At 45.2% G+C, this 16,643-nt stretch overlaps 2 protein-coding genes across 11 annotated transcripts in view; both read left to right on the forward strand.

Annotated features, from left to right (window-relative positions):
- The first annotated feature begins 298 nt into the window (after nt 1-298).
- Nucleotides 299-5,808, forward strand: LOC118506700 (ubiquitin-conjugating enzyme E2 G1). 6 transcript variants are annotated; one of them, XM_036044182.1, is made up of 5 exons: nt 299-454; nt 1,104-1,294; nt 1,373-1,548; nt 2,761-2,863; nt 3,321-5,808. In XM_036044182.1, the coding sequence occupies exons 3-5, from the start codon at nt 1,503-1,505 to the stop codon at nt 3,673-3,675; spliced, it is 504 nt and encodes a 167-aa protein (XP_035900075.1). In that variant the 5' UTR covers nt 299-454; nt 1,104-1,294; nt 1,373-1,502; the 3' UTR covers nt 3,676-5,808. The 6 variants fall into 6 exon arrangements, with proteins under 6 accessions (XP_035900075.1, XP_035900074.1, XP_035900077.1 ...); XM_036044181.1 differs by having other exon boundaries at nt 1,104-1,548; XM_036044184.1 differs by having other exon boundaries at nt 373-516; nt 1,104-1,548.
- A 1,167-nt stretch (nt 5,809-6,975) lies between these two features.
- The window catches only part of LOC118506701 (calcium/calmodulin-dependent protein kinase kinase 1), a 77,630-nt gene continuing 67,962 nt past the window's right edge, over nt 6,976-16,643 (forward strand). For 4 of the 5 annotated variants that reach the window (XM_036044189.1, XM_036044190.1, XM_036044188.1 and 1 more), the window contains exons 1-2: nt 6,983-7,338; nt 12,793-13,492. The gene's annotated coding sequence lies outside the window, so the exon portion shown is untranslated. Of the gene's footprint in view, nt 7,339-12,792; nt 13,493-16,643 lie in introns of all 5 variants that reach the window. The other variant, XM_036044191.1, reaches the window with a different exon arrangement.

A 16,643-nucleotide genomic window follows, 5' to 3' on the forward strand; every position in this document is an offset into this window, starting at 1 on the left:
CGGTTGATTTGTAATATTTTGTAATTTTAAATTTGGATATTGTTTCTATTCTTGGGTGAGTTGTCTTCTACAAAAACGTAGTTTTTTTTTTCAAATTCATTATCCTTCAATCATCTTTTGTTTAATTGTTTTTCAATGTCCTTTTGTAAGCAATAAATACTTAAGAGTGAAAAACATTGCTTCGTTTAGAGAAATGCGATGGTTTGTACACAGCTTACTTTGGTAGCCAACATAGTAAGCAAGTTGCAATCGATTTGTGTTAATAGAAAAATACTGCCCATGTCCACAATTTCGCACTAAACCGATCCAGTGTGGTGGTTTCCTCGACAGAGCAATCGTGCCCGTGCCCGCAGCACTGCTGTCAAAGTTGCTTCACTTCCGTTTGGTGTTTCGCTCGATATAGGACTGCGTACTCATCAGACAGGACCCTGAATTGGTTCAAGTTTAGCAAAAAGTACGGCATCCGTTTTAGCAATCTTTTTAGAACTGCCCTCGGTGTTACAACGGTACACGTGCGTGCGTGGTCGTTCCTTTTAGCCCTGCCTCAGGTTTGCTGTGCTGTCATCTGTTGGGAAAATTGCTCAAGTTTTCTGTTTTCTGCTGGACGGCCGCTCTCATTATTCATTGACGGAATCGGTCATAGCGGCTTTACCGTAGTACCCGTTGTTGCTGTCGGTGTGCGCAACCAATCTCGTTGACTCGTTTGCAGCGAAGAAGCGTCTAGAAGTTGAATGAAAAGACAAACGTTTGGCAACAATTTTGCGGTTGGGCCTTGGTGTTGGGTGCACACGAGGCGTTAATTAATGTAAAACTTGTCAGAATAGGAAATAAAAAGGCTTTTCTGTTAACACTCACTCCGCTCGCGTTTAGCTGAAAGACGAATGCCGAGTGTGCATGTGCGCGTGTGTGTGTGTGTGAATGTGTGTGCGTGCGTGAGCGAGATAGGCAGGGTGGGATAAAGAAAATGAACCGGTAATTTCGGAGCATTTTCGCGTTCGTTAAAGCGCAGTTGTAGTACCGTACACCGGAGGCTGTTTAATTTTGTTTTTAAAGATGGCAAACAGTACAGAAAAGAACTAACTTTGCTCAATTGTCGTACACAGGGGCCGGCAGTATACGGCTATACATACAACAACGCGGTCGCAGTGTAAAACGTGCGTAACGTAGAACGGAAAAGAGGAAGCTGGGTGTCCCGGGAAGCTGGTAGCGGTGTGGTGTGAGAAAAAAAGGCGAACGACCAGCTGTAGGAAAAAGGGAGAGCAATACCGAAGCGGCGAGACAAAGAGGCAACTAAGTACGCTTGCTCGAGCAATCGAAAATTGGGGAAAAAAATATATCTCTTCAATTATTACCTCGTACAACGGCAATACAGTAACAGAACCAAAAAAAAGCCTCAGTAATTGTGCAGAGTGAACTCTTCTGTTCCTTGGTTGTGGCCTGAACTGACTTGGACTGCTGCTGGAAGCCGTGCAATTCCTCAACCCCTACATCCCGGACGTCCAATGTCAGAACCTCAGTCGTCCCTGCTGCTCAAGAAACAACTGGCCGGTAAGTGAGGATGAAGGGCAAGTAGTGGTGGTGGTGCCAGACGGCCGTAAGTCCTTCCGATTTGATATGTCCCCTTGCGTGGTGCGATGTGTTTAAAATGTCCGTTCAGTTGGGTGTTCAAGAAGCGGTGCCGGTCGATGGAAAAATGGTTCGAAGTGGTTCGAGAGAAAACCATCAAAGTAAGCCATTCTGCTGTAGTTACGGGGAAAGTACGCAGGTTTGCTGCTGCTGGGTTTGGGAAATCGATAAGCAAATTATGATGTTTTTATTTTGTCTGCTGGCCGCGAAACGTGTGATGATTCTGCTCCTTTTCCCCTTCCGAGAACGAACAGCGGTGGGGCTTCATGTCACACACCACCGTGCCCACCGGACACTACCGGGTTTCGTGCTATTCAGCCATGCGAGCGCCAGGGTACTTTCAGCATACGTTGCGTACGTTTTTAAAATTAAACAAGCAGAAGCAGGTGCTGTAGTGCACGAGGCGAGGAAGTGGGGAAAAGAACGCGTGTGTGGGGTTGATGTGCGTCGTTGAACTTTTCCTAGTTTATGATGTCCCTTTGCGCGTACCTATGTCGGACCCTACCGGCAATAGTGCAGAGTGTCAGACATGGACGACAACGCCTGCTTGACTTTTGCGGCTTGTAGCAGATTGAAGATCTTTATTTTGTATTAATTTCTCTCCCCGACAAACACCTTCACTGTGCGGAAGAGTGAATAAGCAGTGAGTGTGTGTGTGTGCGACTTGTCTTTGTTTTCCAACCCTACCCCCTAGTGAAGGGTGGGTGGTAGGGCGAGAAAGGGGGAGGTCAGAGGCATCCGTGGCATTGCCCTTTTTGCTACGCTTTAACCTTCGTGAAAGTGAAACGGAAACGCAAAATGAATAAAAAGATGAAAGAACCACAACACCCACCACCTCCCTCAGTATCCATCGTTCGGGTTGAGAGTTAATGAAGATGGGATGGGATTTATACTAAAGGGAAGCTTTTTTAATATTGGCCACTACTAATTGCCTTTCAAATTTAGTATAAAAATATATAATTTTTTTAAATCATAATCTTTAATTCAATTTAAAGCCAAAATATTTGACGCAATATCGAAATTTCATTACAACATGATGAAATGTTGTGAAACTGAATAATATTTAAAAATAAAATTCCATGTCTATAAATATTAGCTCACCAAAAATGGTTTTTCTCTTCCATCTCGTTTTAGAGCTGAGCAAAAATCCTGTGGAAGGATTTTCGGCCGGTTTAATCGACGACAACGACATCTTTCGATGGGAAGTGCTAATCATTGGACCACCGGATACTCTCTAGTAAGTGCATTCTGGACGCATAATTGTAATCAGTTCGCTCTCTTAAGACGCAATTTAGAAAACGTGTGAAGAATAGATTAGAACCAAATAGGACACCACTCGGTAAATGATTCACCGATCAAATGCCATGCCGCGTGTGGCTTGCGATCTAGTGCCAGAGAGAGCACTGGCAGCAGTAAACCTCATAAGAAAGCACTTGTCATGGAGAATCCGAATGCAGGTGTGCTCAAAATGAGGAAAATCATTCCCAAACGTTGTTCCTTCTTATACACGTGTTCTTCTAGACTCTTATATGCCTGCAGAACATGGAGTGAAATCGTTTACAGTTGATTAAAAAGAATGGAAAAAAATTGGCGCTTTTCAATTTCCTGTAGGAATAATTGTGCTACATAGCATCTTAATAATATGTCCACTAACGCTCCAACTGTGTGCACCTTCTCGTGTGACCTCTTTGCAGCGAGGGCGGCTTCTTCAAGGCACATCTACACTTCCCTAAGGAGTACCCGCTAAGACCACCGCGCATGAAGTTCGTCACAGAGATCTGGCACCCGAACATCGACCGCAACGGGGACGTTTGCATCAGCATCCTGCACGAGCCGGGCGACGACAAGTGGGGGTACGAGAAGGCGTCCGAGCGCTGGCTGCCGGTGCACACGGTCGAAACGATTCTAATATCGGTCATTTCCATGCTGGCCGACCCGAACGACGAGTCGCCGGCGAACGTGGACGCGGCAAAGGAATGGCGAGAGGCGTATCCCGAATTTAAGCGAAAGGTAGCCCGGTGTGTTCGAAAGAGTCAGGAAGATTGTTAGTAGCATTTATAATACCTTCTTTTTTTTTTAAATTGTCTTATATTTATTAATTAATTATTGTACGATTACACTGCAACCCTTTTGAATGAACGAAAGAAAAGAGCATTGTAAAGGATCAAGTATCTCGGCTACCGTCGACCGACCTACCCCCTTACCCGTGGTGTCGCTTACCCCTTTCTATCGATCTATAACCGCGCTCGCCCCCCTTTATCGTCATTCTGCTGCTGCTGCTGCTGCTGTCGCTGTGCCCAGTTTCAGTTGCTCCTACTGCACTGATGGGTTTCGGACACACCAGGTCGACCGGTGTGGTCAGGGAATAATGCTAATGGAAAGAAAGCAGCATTCCTTGTGACAGGCCCCTGTGCGTGCTTGTGGGAAGAAGACGGCACACTAAAAGAAGGAAAAACAGGAAGGATCACTTTTTTTAAAAGGCAACCTCCACTTAGGATTCTATCACTCTCTCGTACTATCGACTCTGTGATCGTTCCCCGCCGCTATACGCTTTGGTTTGCTCGTAAAACGTACTGTCTTCGAATCAAGCGCGTTTAAATTCGCGAGCCTATTAAAAAAATCTCTCAGTTTCCGTAACCCACCCAAACAGGCATCTTACGGACCGAGATGTGTGTGTGTGGTTTAAAAGAGGCGACAGCATATGGTACTGCGCGAATGAGATTATCCTTTTTGAGGGAAGGACATTAGATACTCAGGAACATTAAAAAAAAAAAACAACCAAACGACGGCAATTTACATTACATTTACGCGTGGAGTAAGCATACAAAAGAAAGGAGCAAATCAACCCCCGAGCCCTTAAACCACCTCCCCCTTGCGTGTAAGCGTGGCGAGCGAAGGCGAACCGTGTTGGCGTGAATAATAATATACTTCCTCTGGTAATAATCAACGAACCTAGCGCCACATTTATTGATATCCCGCTTTCTTTACGATACTACGGTTTAGCCTTATTGTAGTCGATTTAATTTTCTGTTTAGCTCACTTTCTAGCTGGTGTGTAGCCGTTCTACAGGCATAGGCTGCAGAAAGCTTCTGTCGCTTCTTTATTGTAAATAGCGTACGTTAAGCGTAAACTCTCTGTCCCCCCGCAAGCAACATTATAAAATGTCGGATTTGTTTCATTAACCTTATAAAAACTCACACGTGTGTCCGGCCAATATATAGTTTCCTCTACCTAATTAGCAAGCAAACCCCTAACTTTAATACTAGCTGATGTGAGCGTTTGTGAGAGTGAGCGATCCAGGCCAGAAACATTGCATTGACTGAAAAAAAAAACACGCGGCCGGGTGCAATAGGCTCGGATAAAAAGCAAGCACTGCGGTCGACTCGTTTTAGGACCGGGAAGTGTTAATGGGGGAAGAGTATCTTATTAAAACAGGCAGGGGTGGCATATGTCCCATTTACCAACAATGTAGGCTTCACAATAATCACGATTGGTACTAGAATTGGGAAACGCAGCGAAACGCCGTGGGAAAACAAGCGGGACGGTAGTAATTATGATTGTGACTCTTAGCAAAAAGGCAGCTTAGTTAGGAATAAGAAAGGAACAAGAGATACGCGAGAGAGAGTGTATTGCTGTTGAAGCAATCAACAGCGCGCACGATTGACACGAAGGACACATGGTTACAGACGAGTGGGCTGGAGGAAGATGCAAGCGCCGTTTGTCGAGCAAAATCACCACCCGTAAGCATATAGTAAGTAATAGTATAAAAAAACGGTAGCAAAACAAAGCAAAGGAAACAAAACGGAAGCAAACGGAAACGCGGGAAGAGAAGCAGCATATAAGCCGGGTCGGGATCTCGGAACCCCTTCCGGAAAACAAAAATTGATGGAATCACGCTACGAAGCTAAACGTGTGTCTTAGTTAGTTAGTTTCCTGTTCCGCGGTTTGGAAACTCGGTTCTGCATTTCCTTTACACAACATTCTTGCGTTTCAACACACACCACCACACATCTTTTTCCGTGACTTTTGTATCTCCTTCCCCCCTTACCCGACTAGTAAGTATCTCTGGCGTGGAAGGAAACATAGGGGGGGCGTACGTACAAGTGAGACAATTGTGAAACAATTCAATACAAAAATAAAGCAAACGAGCCAACATCGGAATGATACGCGGTTTAAGAGCCATTTAGCTGGTACGTTTTTTTGGTGAATTTATTGCGATTATTGATGGTGATTGAGAAATATGCAGAACGATATCCTGGCGATCCAACCAGGAGTGGGTCGATTATCTCAAGTGGATCTTGACCATAACTACCATCCTTTACTTGATTGTGTCCATAGCTCAGTCCTGCGTACGGGGATGCGGCCCGGACGAGATTCGATACTCGATCCGTGTATTCCGTCCCGTTCTGGGCAAGATAATCCACTTTAATGGGGGAAAAAGTTCCGACAGACTAACAACAGGAAAATCGAGGATTTTAAGGCAGGGAGCTCTTGGAGAATTCTACATGATGAAAGATATTCTGGACAAGATGAGTTGTGTGTCGAATGAAGGTTTCCATGTGACTATTATTCAATTAGAATCAGCGGATGACGGTAGGTTTGAATAATTTGTTCGGTGGAAAGTTCGACGAGTCGAAGAGAGCTTCCCAACTGATCTCAGCATCGTTCAATTTCTTTTTAGCAATGTTATATCGATGCTCCATATTCTTATCTGTAGGTTAAGGAAAGAAAAAGCTTGAGAATTGTTATGTTGCATGATTTTTCAATGTAGGATTCAAACAAAATTGAAGCCATTTAGGTTAGGTTCAGCCTTGTAGCAGTTTTGTGTTCATAATCAATCGATGTTTCTTTTAATCTATGTTGCTGAATTCATCTAGCTACGCCTGTATTTAAAAAAAATAATAGAAAAAGAATAATGATTGAATCAAAAATACTGGAAACATCCAATAATTTCCGCTTAAATTTGAAAATGTGCAAGCAAAAGCTTCTCGCACACCAAAAAGCGCCTCACGTTTCAATGCATTTAAAAGCTCCCTGTTAAGCTTACTCCGAAAGCTTCATCACAGCAAGCATACCGACAATTTAAAACACTCGATCGAATACTCGACGCTTCTCCAGCGGCCGCCGGATAGGCAAACGTTTCTTGTGTGAAAGAAACAAAAAATACCCGCTCCGAAAAGCCGAACCTTTGTACCGTCTCTTTCTCTCGCCGTGTTCGGCTTGCGTTTGTGGGTTCGCAGCGTTGCGGTAAGGAAGGCCGTAGTACGGAGCACTGTTAGCTTGTCATCTCTGTCACTCCCGGTTGGCGCGCGTTACGTTGCTTTTCAAAAACCGGGACGCACGCGCGCGCGCTCTCGATCGTACACCGTTCAGGGCAGGCTGGCAGGCAGACCGAACCGAACGGCTGGAAACAAACAAGCTTTGGCTTCGCGGCAAACACCACGTTCGAAACCGCGTACCGGGGTTTCCGTCGTTTTGCGTGCGTCCGTGCGTGCGTGCGTACAAGGCAAGATTCGCGAGTGCGAACGTGTTACAGAGTGTGGAAGACGCGAGCAAGAAAAGAAAAAGTTCAAACCGGCTACCACTACGCCGGGTGGGAGAACAAAAGACGACGACGACGACGACGGTTTTGTGGTTTTTCTCCATCGTGCTTTTAGTCTGCAGCACCTACTATTCTACTTCATCAGCAACATTCTCCACCATCCCAGCAAGGTATGCAAGCCCGGACCGCGGTGAAGTGTACGAAACCGCGTGGATGTGGAAGTTAAGAGAAGCGAGAGAAAAAAAAACGGTTCTTGTCGCGCGATCTTTGCCGTGGCCGCGTGTTGGTGCGCTCTTAAGATGCTGGAGCACCGTTTTCTTGGTTTTGTTTTGGTTCATGTAGTAGCGTGCTCTTGCAGTTCAATCGGTGGTCAAATCGGTTACAGAAGCAGCATCAGCAAAAAAGCAGACACGAACAAAACAGCTTAAAAAGCTTTATTCACTTCTTTAAAACATTATTCTTTGATTGTAACAAAAAAGCAAAACCGAGGCGGATGAGCTTAAGGTGTCGATCGGTATGGGCAGTGCTTCACGAACCGATCGTCATCATTAAAAAAGACGATGGTTTGCGACGGGGGAAGTTACTGTGGGTTTGAATGGGTGGGGAGGCGCCAAGAAAGAAGGCCCACTGTTGTGCAAACAGCAACAAAACAGACGCGCACAGCTAACAAAGTGCGAGCTGCGAGCTCTCCGGTGCAAGAAAATAACAACAACTAACACGGCCGAGAGCCGTCAACCATATGATTCGTCGTGTGCTGCGAGCCGGTGCTCGCGAGATGACCTCGAAGATGTTGGCCTTCGATGCCGGCGTTGGAGATTTTGTGTACAAATGTGTGTGTGTGTCTCGGGAGGGGATCTTGGGGCGTCAAACAGTACGTGGGAAGAAATGGTGAATACGCTGGAGGAATTTATTGCTTTATTGATCACAGCAAAGCCGCAAAGATGCGCTGCGGCCGAAGACGATCCATCCGGTTTCGCAATAGACCGGAGGATTTTTATTTGCCTATTTGCCACACGAACAAGGCTGAGAAAAGAAGCCGATATTTTTTGGGGTAAATATAGCCGACAATAATTTCCACGTTCCGATTCCACGTTGGAAGGCCGGTTAACACTATTTGGTCGGTTTGATGGAAAATAATATGAAAATGGTTTCCAATTTAATGTGGCTCGTTAAATGATTTACTATGTTTGCTGCACCGGGATGGAAGATTCTTAAGAAATGGCCATCATTTAACGTAATTTAATTTCGCGCCTTAATTTCCCTCCAAAATTGCCAAAAACCAGAGAGCACGAAATGGAACGGAACATCGCTGTGTGTGACCTAATTTAATCGTTCTCGTTTAAGTGGCGATAGAATGCTCAATTTTACGTTTCACCAAAGCAACCACTGCCAACTTCACACACACACAAGCATAAAAGGGTGGTAAAGAATACCAAAGAGAAAGAGAGAGAGAGAAAAGGGAAAAAAGCAAGCAAGAATCACAGCAGCATCTTCGGTGTCTCCTTTGATACACAGGGAATGCTCTTCTTCAGCTTCTTGGAGCTTTTTGTCCTTTTTTTGTGTTACTGACGTTCAACCCTTCGAAAGCTGGGGGGGAGTTGGTTGTTTTTTCTTTTGCTCGAGCGAAGAAGGAAAAAAAAAGAGTGCCAGTGAAATGCATCCTCGAGGGTTTTTATTCTCCCCGACAACGTACCGGGTGCGCCGGGTGGTTCCGGGTGTAAAGTGATCGACTTTTGGCTTTTTGAATGTCGTTCCCGTTCCATAGAGTTCTCCACCTCCCTATACATACATTCTACCCGTACGATAATCGATTGACCCAGTTTTTACCGTTGACCGTGGATGCCGTGTGCTCTATGTTGATCGAACGGAAACAAAAATTTAAAATGCATTTAGAGTGCATGCGGCTGTCGTCTGCCCAGGTCACACTCACCGCTTTTAGGAGGGTTCCCTGTTGATGCAATTTGGAAGTTCGTTAGCTTAAGCTTAAACTTGTTAATTTCGTACAGAAATGCATAGACTAACCACAGCACACGATGATTAAAATGAGCTGCCATTCCCATTGCTTGTCCCCGCATCTTGTGTCGAGTGCGAGCTTTCGTCGCAAGGACACACTTAATAAAACTTGAGGCGTGTGACAATTTGCATACTCTTTGACGTCTGCCTTTTCCTGCAGCTGCAGCTGCACTGCTCAAATCAAACAACTAATTCCAGATGCATGGAAAACTTATTCGCCCCGTGCTGCTCTGTACGATCGCAAACTCTTACAGCTTCTTGCAATAATAATAATAATAATAGTAAGCAAACTGTATGGATTTGTGTGAGTGTGTGTGGGTGGGAGTGCAGCAGTGCAAAACCCTTTCGTCAAAGCCACCGCCACCCTCCCCTTCTCCACCACACAGTACGGGGTGGTTTCTTTGCTCGTTGCACAAATTTAAAGTTTACCATTGCCGAAGAACTAGACCAGCGATTGTGTGTATGTGTGTGTCTCCTTTTGCGTGATAGTCGTCGGTGCATAGAACCACGTACCACGTGGTAGGGAGGGGAGGTGGATGGTGGTGGGTCGCATACATATATGGTTATGAATAAAGAACTAAGTCGATACAATAGGCAGGAACACGTAACAGTGTCGTGCAGAAATGGGGTTTTTTTGATAGATCCAGACACAGGCGCGCACACATTCACAAACATGCCCTATCACACGTTTTGCACGGTGCTTAAAGGGTTGTGTGATATTTAGCATCTACCATATAAGGGCTTTTCGGTTAAGCTTAGCTTGACTTAAATGTTGTGCCAACATCAATAAGGCTTAATGTTCATTGTAAGTCAATGGGAGGACTATGCCCTGAAATGCTGAGTTTTATTAGCCTTTAAACTATCACAAATGAGGGAAGAGATACACTTAAAAAACGTTCTATCAGCCAACATCTTAACGACTTCTTTTGCTCAAGAAAAGGTCAACCAGTATGGACGGGAGACACATTCTTAGTGCACCTTACAGATGCAGTCGAGATGGCATCCCAGTTCTGCAAGGCAATCAAACTTAATTGGATGTCTTGACCAACACGGGACACGTTGCTATTAATGACCGTTCAACTAGTTCGTTCAATAGTACTTTTCCAAGTACTCACTGGAACTATTTCGCAGAAGAACAGTTTGTGGCAAGCAAAAAAGTTTCATGTTCTTCTTCTGAGTGGTTGTTGGCATATTAAACAGACTTTCCTGAAGAGGAGTTCCAACAAACTATAAAGCCAACTAAATAAGTGTTCGGTCCCGCTTAATCCCCCTAACGGATCTACGCATCATAACCGAGGCTCCCTCGTAAGGACAGAAAAACCATCCCAATCTCTTTACTGGTAGAACACACACACACGCACTCTAAACTATTCTGCACTTTGCCAAGAAGCTACGCGACACTCACTCACCCCACGCGCAGTTTTGCTTCATCATGGTTTTTGATTGTGATCAACTTGTAGCATTAAAGTATGAACTGTGGCCACCGACGACCGTCGATTACAATGATTTTCGATCCGTTACGCGGAGGTAAAATAATAAGGAAGCTCTACTGGGATACTTTTTTTTTGCTGCCGAATTCTACTTTTGACGTCAATAAATCTTACATTAGCACAAACAAAAAAAAAAATCCCAGGCGAGAAGTTATGATCGATTTGCAAGAACAACGCACCCAACAAACCTGCTACCACCCTTCTACTGCTTCGTGCGAAGGGCACAAAGTAGTTCTCGTTTGAAGGGTATCCGATTTAAAGCGGATGAAACGATGAGATGACTTTGATGGGTTTCCTTACGATGATTCGGTGTAATTTGCCCGGAGAATGATGATTTTGACTAATTCTTGGATTGTTGCCTGCCCTCCATAACAGAGCAGAGGTCCATAAAGCGAAATCGACCTTTGGGGGTGAATAAAAAACGAGCTTCGTGTAAGCTATCTTATGCACGTGTGTATACACACACTGATTTTGGGCTGCTCTTCATCAAAATCTGTCGACAAACCTGTCAGTAGCAGGGATGTTCTCTCTTGGAACGATATCAGCAGGGTAAACTCGGGACGACTGATAGGGGCTTAGTAGATTTCTAGGTATATTTATAATACTGACAAGAACTTTCGCTAGTTTATCTGCCCTTTTTTTCCAGCAATTTGAGTTTAAAAAATTTTGATGAAGGTAACTGTACACACTGGAAAAGGAGAATGAAGGCTTATTTAAATTAGAAAATGGACGACAAAAACATCTCAGCCTGTTAAACATGTAGTTTTAAATCACAGCAATTCATTTCAGCTTATTAAGCACGATGTTAAAACCAAAGTCAACAATAAACAAAGCCACCCTCAAACCCTCTCCACGTGGGTTTGAAAGTTCGAAAAAAGAAACATGGCTGTCAGCACGAAGATGTCAGGCGCATCTCCACAAGGCCACAAAATTAATCTCGTCATCACAGCGCCGTAGCCGTAGCAACGAAGGCGGCTGCGATGTATGTGATATGTGTACATGGGATCCTGTAATTACTATTGCCGCTTTACCATTGGGCAAACTTTTTTCCTCTCTCTCCCCTAACCCCTTGCCACCCAGGGCAGGGGAGGTCGCACAAGATAATTAGAATGTGCATCGCTGTAAATCATCGGCCGGCATTCGCCATTATTCACACCGAGAGCGTAAATGTTTCTTGGAATGGTTTCGCACCGAAACGAGCTAATGAAGCATTAGTGCAGGCGCGTCGAACGAGCCGGTCCCGTCGTCTCAGGATGTTGGCAGGCCGAGAGATGGGAATTCTTTCGGCCCACCGTGCTCGGTCCCGGTGGTGGGCAGGTTTTTCGGGGTCAAAGCCGACCCGATGTTGATTGGAGTTTTTACGCCAGGAATCTAATCAGCGTTGCGGCCTAATGAAGCAAAAGTTTGTTTGGGAAGTGGTTCGGTGCAATCGTCGAAAGGACGTTACGAGACGAGCTAATCGTTATTCGGGCCCCCTTCCTCCTTGCCACTTGCTGCCGCTTGGATGGTTGCAGTTTTTCGTCCATCAATGATAATGAGAGCTACATACGGTGGTAACTGATGTTGTGTCATTCGGTCACCACTTGCCGGGTGGTCCGTGTGTGGGCCGATGTGGGTTGATTAGGGGGGGGGGGGGGGAAGAGGAAAAAAAACGGGCAGAGGAAAAGCAATAAATAAACTCATAAAATGGAAGGAGCCCACAACTGTTGCACCACCATCACACACCATTTCGGGTTAACTCTAGTGGGCAAGAAAAGCGATTGAATTTTTCACAATAATTCCTGTAACCTGTTGTATCACCCATATGTTGGCGGCACCGGTTCAGCCGTATCAGCTGTTGCAGGTGCATTGTTTTATTCCCCGCCATTGTTTTCCCACAGTGCCGCTCCCTATTGATTGTGGGTTGAATAATTTAAAAATCCGATCGAACATGGAAATGAGCCCTGGTCGGTTGATTAATCCGTTCTACGAAGAAGACGTCGGAAACATTTATGGAAGCACCTGCACAAACACCAGCCGCACTGATTGTGCCTTGGGAAAACAAACCTGATATAACAAAGAATAAGCAGAGGTCCATCAATAATTTACTATTTATTTTTACCCTTTTTCTTTTATTTACAGAAATCAATAGTTTGTGCAAAAAAAAAGAAACCGGGTCAGTGCTTACAGGCCTTCGGTAGTAGGGCAGTGTTTAATCAACAACAGCACGGGAAAGGGAGAAATTCCCATTAGAATGTGCGAGAACCGCCGGGTTCTTCGGGGTTGTGTTGCGGGCTCTAGTATGTTGAATGTTTAATAGCAAAAAAAAGCAAAGCAAAGCAGAGTGGCCATCGATATGGAGCGTGGTGCAAATGGCAAATCGGGCAAATGATTGCAAGAATACACCGGCCGTCCGGCAAATCTGCAACATACGCCCGCCCGGTGTGGCAAGAGGTAGTGCAAACGCGGCGTATTGATTCAGCGTTTATCTAGCAGCAAGAAAATAGGGGCTTGGCTTTAGAAGAAGTGGCCGTGGTCCTTCACCGGTTTCGATCCGGTGCTTTGTTTTTCCTGGTGCTAGTTGTTCCTGTTCTTTTGCCGGTATCGTCGGTTTCGTCCGTGCGTAGTGAAGCGTCCAGCAAACAGGTACTGCCAAGTCAGGAAGTGATTATAGCCGAACGACTAAACGGGCTTGGCAGTAGCGCCGGCAGAAACAAAACAGCCGTTTTTGATGACCGGCATCGACACACGGCGAGGCCTCACAGTACAAATGAAGTGCTAATCGGCTATCAGACTGCGAGCGAGGCAAGCCCACTCTGATAAGACTTCGATTGATTCTCAGGTGAGTTTGGGAGTTTGGGTTGTATGTACTGGGGATGGGTCTCTGTTAAAGAACCTCGTTACATTTAATGCGCTTTGTGAGGGAAGCAAAGTATCCATAAATATCTGCTTTTTAGTACAGGGTAAAAGGAGTCAGTAAACCAGTACAAATGACTGGAAAGAAAGAGCAAAATTTTCACTCTTCCAAACAACAAAACCGTGGTGCATGATTCAATATCCCTTTCCGGACATCAGCTCTATCTATTTTCGGTTCTTCGCCTCTCAAGTTCTGAGCAGAGCTTTGCTACAGCACAGCACTATCAAGCTACCTCCATCCATCAGTAGTAGCTTATTGCTTTGTCTATCTATTTCCCCCGTTTTCTGCTCGGAAGATTCCATTCTCAAAGGAACTCCGAAAATTGCTCGAGATCATGATTCACGTACCACCCAGGGTACTCGTTTCCGAGATCAAGCACAGAATACAATATCTGTTCCGGGCTAGAAAAAAAAACGAAGCTCTTCAGAGACGACCAATGTCCTTGGGTTTCTGTTCTGTGGACATTCTGCTTTCGATTGCTTCAATTATACACCACTATCCGGCGCCACTCGGGGGAGAAAAGGTTGAAGCTCGGTATGCGACAAAACAACAACAGCACCATCTCATAGTTTCACGTGCGGCAAATAATTCTCGATAATCTCGTTAAACACAAGCGAATACCAAGGTGCAAGGTGTCTGGACGCCTAGGTCAGAGCAGCGCCAGCGTTCATGCTATGTCGCTTCAGGTGAACAAGGAAGATTTGGCTTGCTCCTGGAAGAGCGCAATCAGCCAGCCCTCCAAGGACACGGGCGCTGGCCGCACGTAAACTGCATACTTTTTGCACGTTCAAGCGATATTGCCGGTGAAAAGCTCCTGGCGGCTGGCGGAATACTGGCATTTTGTCATTTAGAATGTTCCGATCCGCTCCTTCGCGCGCGTGCATTATTGCTTTTCGCCAGCGCCACAACACCCACCACCACAATGTACGTGAGGATTTTATCTGATGAAAGAATTACTTCCCTCCCGGAATGTTTTCTAGTGCAAGGGAAACTGTGCAATCACTATTTTCGGAATTTGTTTAGATAATGTACAAGACACTACCCGGGGGGGTGAAAAAGACTTCGGATCAGTTGCCCATTACTCCTGTGTAAGGATTCTAAGCAATTGCATACCTTCAGGCGCTCGCAGCGTAAAACGTGCTTCTGCTATGGGCGAAATGATCTGCTTATTAGTATTTCAAACAGACCGAAAATTTCCTACCCATTCGACAGCTAAATGTCTGCTCGGATGCGTCATGATACTGTTTGCGTTTCGCGTCTCTCGGGTGTGCAAATATTGGATGATGCTTCAGTCACCGACTGTTGAGCAAATCTTCATCTCACTGTTCGATGTTTTGATGAGCTATGACGACATTGCAGAGTGAGGTTATTTAATTTCTTTTCGATTTTTTTATTGGACAGTGAACAGAAATCTTCCATTACTGGAGTTATGTTAGACCAACGTTAGACCAATATTGTCCCGTGCTGTTTAGACAATGGGGGAAAAATCCGAAGCGGAGTACAAACGGAGAGCGTCCGTTTGGGTTTGAAGCAAGCTGACTCAATTAATGGGATTTGTTGTTTTAGTCGATCGGTTGCTTTTTTTAAACGTTGTTGCTCTGGTTGCTCCCGCGTTCTTACCCGAGCTCGTAAAGCTTGCAGTCAATCTCCCGATCCCGATGGTCCCGTGTGTTGTGCTTGATGCCGGAGGTTAGCAGGAGGGAAATAATTGAACAGCTTTTTTCATCCTTTCACTGTAGCTCACAATGAGAGACAAGTGCAGCTGTGCTATCAACTAACGTTTGAAGGAAAAGGTCGAAGGTTCAGCATGCAGCTCACATGGCATTGGTTATCAACTGTGTAGCTTCCTTTTTTTCTTCCTTCACTTCTGGCTCCTCATAACCCACGACACGTGCCTGTAAAAAGGTACCGAAAGGGTTAGAAGCACCAAGAGTGAAAGAAAAAAACGGGAGGGAAAAAGGGTTGAAACTTTTTCATCGCCCTTTGCTAGTACTGCTACAGTTTCAGCTCACCATTCGAGTGATGATGAAGGCAACCTTTTGCTTCTGATCGATGATTAATAGCGATAAATTGTGCGCGACAGCGTACCCCCGTTTTGCAGGGCTTGGTTTACGCTGGATGCGTTTTCTTCCCCCCCCGAGGGTTTTCACTTGTATTGACTTTTTAAAAGGAAAAACTCATTTCGCTCAGTTTTATCAGACGCAAAAAGGGATGCACAAACTCCACTGCTGGCGGAAGCAATAAAACTGAGCTGGTAGAACGGTGGAAGGTTCATCAAAATGCGCCCGCAGAAAGGAAGGAACGGAAGCGCGAACGGGTGCAGTGAAAGAATCCTTGGAGAGTTAAAAGGTGCAGTTAAAAGGTCCGGAGAGAATAGGTGCATGATGCATTTTCGAGCCTTGGTGTAGGGAGGAATGCATGGTAGAACGTTAAACTTCTTAATATGAAACATGTAGAACAAATCATGTATCGAAAGCGTTTATTGCTCACAGGGAATATGAAGGAATCGAGTTTGTTCCTGCCGTTTGGTGGGTTTGGGCTTATGTTTGACTTGAATCGTTCCGGGAACGTTCGTTGCCTCGTAGACAACGTTGTTCATTTGTGCCTAATCGAGGATCTTCAATCAAGCAATCCTTTGATCATGGAAGTAAACTCTTTTTGCAGCTTTTTCCTGGATAGAAACGTTGAAATGGTCTATCGGATAAAAAAGATTCAGTCAGGAAGGGAAGTTTGGCTGCCAAAGCCAAGCGAATGTATAAGGCAACACCATCACTTTATCTCAGCTTCGGCCTTCCAGGACTTTGTGGCCTGAGTCGTCCGGTGTCATTCTCATGACATGACCAATCCACCCGAGTGAGCCTCGCGAGTCTAGTTACCTGCACAATGGTGAGACCATCCTAGATCTCGTATAGCTCGCCATTGCAACTGCTCCTCCACTGTGCTTTAGGCCTCAGAGACCTCATTCGTCTCTTATAAAGGAGTGACACTGGTTCTCGAAACGATCGAATTTAAGAAAAGCTCTATTGCATGGAAATATCTAAACGATAAATGTAACTTTTGGCTAAGCAAGCCGTAG

The sequence above is a fragment of the Anopheles stephensi genome, chromosome 2, assembly GCF_013141755.1.
Source record: "Anopheles stephensi strain Indian chromosome 2, UCI_ANSTEP_V1.0, whole genome shotgun sequence".
Classification (NCBI taxonomy): Eukaryota; Metazoa; Arthropoda; class Insecta; order Diptera; family Culicidae; genus Anopheles; species Anopheles stephensi.